Below are 6,147 nucleotides of genomic sequence, written 5' to 3' on the forward strand. Positions count from 1 at the left end.
GACAAAAAGGAGAAAAACACTGACAGGAAAAGTTGAAGTAGAAAGAAACAAAGGTAGAACTTAAGTAAACAAAAAAGAAGAAGACATTTACAGCTGACCTGATTTTTAAAATCTCTTCAACTTTCTTCACATTGAGATGGAAATGTTCTGCATACTTTGACCTACTGAGATCTTAACTTTATGGTGAAGTGGTTATAGATGCACGCACGCACGATTTACATTGATGCGTCTTCCCACACGTAGGTTGGACACACTTTTTTTAAATTTTATGTCCTTTCATCTTATCCCGTGAGTTCAGGGTCGCCACAGCGGATCATTGTCCACATGTTGATTTGGCACAGTTTTTACGCTGGATGTCCTTCCTGACTCAACCCTCCCCAATTTCTACTGGGCTTGGATTGACACTGCAAAGCTGGGGAGGGGAAAGGGCTGGGTTTTTTTTTGTTTTTTTTTAGAAAACAAAAAAAAGTCTGCTGCAGCAGACTTTTCCCGAATGTAAACAAATGAGCGGCTCCAGCTCCGAGCGCTGGTCATAGCTTGAAGCAAAAAAACAATTCACTGACGATAAAAACAAAGATAAATAAAAAGATCAAAAACTACCTCAGACTGTATGGGTAGAGAAGCTACACTTGACAAAACAAACTGGGCACTTAAGTATACTAAGAAATATGAAAAAGAGAGTACATTTAAAAGAAATACACGAAAAGAAGGAGCAACTGCAACAAGCTGCAGCTCGGCTCGCGCCTGCGCAATCGAGAAACAAAAACCCAAAAACTGACCTTGAGGATGTGAATCCCTAATCCTTCAGTTCTTCTCTTCTCCATCACCTGTGAGATCTCCGCCATGTTCCCTATGTCCCATAACCGGACGGTCCTGTCCTACAGTGTGGGAAATCAGTTTCTAAATCAAACAGCCACGTGAATGTCCTGTAGCGCGTATGGTTGTTCCAAGTTGTTTTGTTTGTAAATTGATGGATGCTCCCCTCAGAAGAATACTAATAAATACTCTTAACATTCATGTGGTAACTATAATAGTATAACTATATTTATATTTCAATACTACTAATAACAAATACTTGGAACAATGTCACTTTTCATAAAACCACAATGTCTAATAATGCTGGTGCATTTAACATGAACTCTGAGGTGGCTGGGGTTGAAAATCACTGCAGGTAACTGAATAAATGCTGCAGACTGGTACCTTGGAGGCAGAAGCCACCAACTTCCTGTCAGCGCTGATTGATACATCTGTAACCCAATCACTGTGGCCCTGAGAATAAAAACGCATAATACACATTCTGAACCTCCAAAAACATAAAACTCATGAAATTTTTTATATCACCGGGAAGTGTGACAGCCCGTTTAATCACCTTCAGGATCAAAGCCTGGCAGAGGGACGACATATCCCACAGAGCAACTGTCCTGTCGTAGGAGCCGGACACCAGCAGGTTTCCTGAGAAAATCAAGACACAAAGCAGAACTGAAAATCTGTTATATGTGATTGTGTATTCACTTACTGGGCCGTTAACCAGACAACCCAGGAACAACCCCCAGGGATTTTTTTAAAATCAGATTTTCAACTTTAAAATCCTTGAATTAAAACCTAAAAATTAATGTATTATGTCAGGATTTGGGAAAGGTGCTGCTGCTGCTGCTATCTCACCATCAGCAGAGAAGCTGCAGGAACTCACGCTGCCTAGGTGGCCTCTCTGCAGACTTGTCCCACCGTGAGACCGAAAAACGCCCGTGTGCAGGTCCCACAGCTTCAGCATTTTATCCCATGATGCAGTGCACAAGAAGTGGCCATTGTTGGTGTAGCAGCAGTCAGAGACAACATTGCCATGGTTACTGTGGGAGAGAGATGGGTAACAACAACAGTGAGCAGAGGAAGAAGTCAAATATGTTCAAAGACCCTCAGTTGGGCTGCAAAAAGCAACACCACCAGATAAAAACTAAAGAAAAAAAAAGACAGGTGACTAAACAACAAACTACATCTTTAAGTTCTGTTCGTCACCTGTTGATAGACAAGGTGGTTTTCTTAGCTCGCTGATCCCACAGTTTGATGCTCCGGTCTGCAGACACTGTGGCCACTCTTTGGCTCTGAGGGTCAAACCTGCACCGTGTGATGGTGGAGCGGTGATGATCTGTGAGAGAAAACAAACAAACCTTCAGCAGGAATAGGGATATTAATTCTGACACAGATTATGTTGAAGAGAACAGAATAGAATATTGATTCTGACTGTTCGCTGCCGTACTGTTGATGTGGTGCAGCGTCTGTCCGCTGGCTGCATCGCTAATGTAAATGCTGGTCTGTGGCTCCACTGCACAAACAACCAACTGGCTGTCGGACGAGATGCTGCAGGAGGTCAGCAGGCCGACCTGCCTCGACTGCCACTGTACCACCAGACCATTATCAGTGAAATATGAACTGTCAGCACTGTCAATCACTATTATCCATTAAGATCTTATTTTCAAATCCTGGGGCTTTTGTTGGTTTAAAACTCGAGGGAGAAATTTACCAGAATCTGTCCCGTCTCCAGGTCCCAGGCCACCATCTTCTTATCCCAGGACACAGTGATGATCCTGATGGACATAAAGAGTCCAGTCAACACACTTTTACTCTGGCAAATCCACTTAAAGAAAACTGTTCAAAAGACAGTAAGGTCAAAAGTAGTTTGGGTTTGAGGCTCGCCTGTTGCTGTTCGGGATCAGCGCGCACTCAGTGATCGTTTTTCCATGAATTCCATTAAACATCCTCAGAGGCCTGCAGCTTCCTACATCCTGCACAGGTAAAAGGTCAACAGGACATGTGTAATGGCCACAAACACTAACTATCTGAATGAAATGTAGTAAAACGAAAATGTTTCTACAAACAAATTTACAAGGATTTCTCTCCTTCAGGCTTGTAAATATTATAAAACCTAAGTGAAAATATTTATTTTAAGGTAAAAAAAAATCATTTTTAAAACATCTTTTTTGCATGTTCTGCACAAAGATATTAGACTCCACATATTTAGGAGCTCCTGTATTTTAATGTGCAGACAGCCCATGACTGTCCGTTTGAATCCTCCATTGGAGCTGCTCAGCAACCACGAGCCTAAACTGGTTGGACTGGGAAGCTTTAGGTGTGAATGAGAAAAGGTAGTAGCAGTATTAAGGTACAGATTACCCAGAGGATGGCACTGTGGTCTGAGGAGCAGCTGAGGATGCAGCGGCCGTCAAAGCAGAACTGAACGGCGGTGACGGCATCAGTGTGACCCCGTAACACTTTCACTGGAACCTGCAGATGTGTGAACACAGCACTGAAACTGACAGTGTCATCCTGATAATCCAATTATGATAGCAGGGAGACCGAAAGCTGAAAAAAAACTACAATTTTTACTCAAGTACACACAGTTGATTTTTCAATTGAAGGGCTGCTTAATCATGATTTAAAAAAATTAAATATACAATTTAAAAATAGGACCGTAAGTTCGGCCATTTAAACAGAATAAATATGAGCTATTTAGAAAATGTCCAGAAGAAATGGCTACTCAAACCACATTTACTATGAACTGAAAACCCTCAGTGTGAATGGAAAGTGTATCACACTCCAGTGTTGCATCACATTACTTTGGTACCTTCCCAAACATGTTTTACTCACCAAAACTAAAAACAACTGTTCCTTCATGTGCCGTGAACGCACCATGCAAGGCTAACATTAGCTGCTGAGCTAACATCTCAATCTGTGAGTTTTTACCCGAGAGTCCAGATTCAACTCAGCTTCTGTTCCCGTCTTCTCGTGTTCCGGCTCCTCTTTTCCTTCCAAGCGATCCTCCACTGTCAAAGGGTCCAGACTTTTTGATGTCATAGTGGAAAGTGGCAAAACATACTTTCACTGTGAGTATATTAACGTTAACTAGCAGAGTCTCGCGCTGGGTTACCATAGCAACGGACACTTTCGATGGAGCCTTCAGGGGGGATCGGACAGACGACTGTTCGATCAGCCTATCAATCCCTGCGACAAACTGATCTGCAACTTCGCTAGTTATCCAAGCATCTTATTCAGACTGAAGAAGCAACTTGGATAACTAGCGAAACATTTCTAACTTCTCTAACCAAGGAAAAGAAGTGCAGTTGACTTGATAACCAAACCTGGATGACTGAGGATCTTCACTACCAGATAACGCTATGCTGTTATAATTGGATATTGTGCTATTACATTTTGTCTGCTAATTAAAATGTTAATGCTATGTAGTAGTAGCTACTATTAATGGCATTGTAAAACTTAATGCTGGTCTTTAAAAGTCAGTTGTTAATGTTTGAGATGTATTTATTTATTTTTCATCTTTTAGCGTTAGTTAGCAGGTACCTCTGCTAAAGTTACCAACGGCAAACTATTGCAAACACTTAGTATGACAAATACATAGTGTTTGATAAAAAAAGACATTTTGCCTGTGGTTACAATTTTATTTACTTTATCATCAGCAAATCTAAGTTAAACAAAATCGGATAATTATACATTTTAAGCTGAACATCCGAGGTGGCAGCCAATCACTTCCATCCTGCTAATGCTGATGCCACAGGTTTTACTGGGGGGAGGTTTTCATACATACGACACTGTATATGGATGGATACGTATACTGATTTTGAAGATAAATTCCAAGATACTTCCAAGAAAGCTACAATGAGGCATCACAACTGTAAGACATGGAGAAGATTATGGGATACATGGCGAGTACTGAGAATCAAGGAACACAGAAAGAGAAGAGGAGGGGGCCTGGTCGTCCACATCAACATGTGGTGTCGTACTTCTCTCCTTAGGCTTCCCATGAAATCTAGAAAATAATATAAAACCCTGCTTCTTACCTGTAAAGCTCTGAATGGTCCGGCTCCATCATATATAAAAGACCACATAGTACCATATAGGTACTATTACCAGCAGGACTATATTTACTTATAGGCTTAGGCTGCTGGGGGACCCACCCCCCGATGCACTGAGCTCCTTTCCTCCTCTCGCCCCACAGTTGTCACCACTGTATGACATTAACTTTGTGTGTTTTCTCCCGTAGTTGTCTTTCTCCTTCTCTCTGTCCCTTTCTGCAGGTGTCCCCGGCTTTGGAGCTGTGTGTTTTCCAGCGTGCAGCTACTGGTCCTAACAACCTGCCCGATGTTTTGTTGTTGCTCTTTTCTTTTCTCTCTAAACTTTCCACTCACCCCAACCGGTCAAGGCAGATGGTGAAACCATCTCTGCACACCCTTCACTTTGCTTATCAGCCTCTGCATCTTCACCCACCTGAAGAAGATGCATCCAAGACGGAGATATCACAGAGTAACAATCACTGGTGGACAGTTTTGTTAACTGGCACAAACAGAGGAACTGGTGGTGGACTTCAGGTTCTCCTGCTTTTGTTTATTTTAAACTCTGGCTTAAGTTTCATAGTTACTCAATTTGACAACACTGCTGATGCTCAACATTTAGCAATATGGTGGGAAAAAAGCTCACTTTACTAGAAAATTACTAAATAAAAAAACAAAACAAAATAGATGTTTTCATGAAGATCTGTAAATTTGGGAAATTAGGGTTTTTAGATTTTTGTTAATATGTCCAACCTGAATCCAGTATGTCATCTTACAGATTCCAATTATATTCTTCTTACGAAAGTTCCAAACATGACTCAATGTTAAACTTTAAAATCTGTTCGATGTAATGTTGGTGCCAAAGGTCCTTATCTCACACACAGCGGAAGAAAGTATGAAGTGGTGATGCACATCACATTAAGAGCCCAATGACTTTGGCACAGTTTTCCAACAATCTATTAGCATGGAGACATTGAATTCTCAGATGAGCTCAGGATATTTATCCATCCAAGACAGCGGGTGTCCTTAAATTCTGTATAGTAACTACCAACAAGATTTACATGTCTATGCAAACTGAAACTATTTGTAGAACTATCTCAAACTAAGATTCCAAGAACAGGCTACAAGAAAACTGTGTGTCCGATCATAATCAGAGGTAACTGCATCAGTAGTGTACAAATAAACAAATAAAAAATCCCAACTCCCCACAAGTCCTGAAGTTCATTTAAAAAGTCATATTTGAAAGGAAAGACATGTTGATAGCATGTGAAGAATGATAACATCAAAAACAAATACACTATAAAAAAAC

At 41.0% G+C, this 6,147-nt stretch overlaps 1 protein-coding gene across 1 annotated transcript; it reads right to left on the minus strand.

Moving 5' to 3' along the window:
- Positions 1 to 650: 650 nt before the first annotated feature.
- Positions 651 to 3,849, minus strand: LOC137108486 (WD repeat-containing protein 88-like). The gene is made up of 11 exons (XM_067493144.1): positions 3,739 to 3,849; positions 3,169 to 3,279; positions 2,692 to 2,780; positions 2,519 to 2,582; positions 2,240 to 2,393; positions 2,014 to 2,143; positions 1,663 to 1,847; positions 1,370 to 1,452; positions 1,201 to 1,269; positions 780 to 878; positions 651 to 659 (listed from the first exon to the last, which is right to left on the minus strand). Exons 1-11 carry the CDS (start codon positions 3,847 to 3,849, stop codon positions 651 to 653), a joined length of 1,104 nt encoding a protein of 367 aa, XP_067349245.1.
- Between the last annotated feature and the right edge of the window lie 2,298 nt (positions 3,850 to 6,147).

This window comes from Channa argus, chromosome 2 (assembly GCF_033026475.1).
Source record: "Channa argus isolate prfri chromosome 2, Channa argus male v1.0, whole genome shotgun sequence".
Taxonomy (NCBI): domain Eukaryota; kingdom Metazoa; phylum Chordata; class Actinopteri; order Anabantiformes; family Channidae; genus Channa; species Channa argus.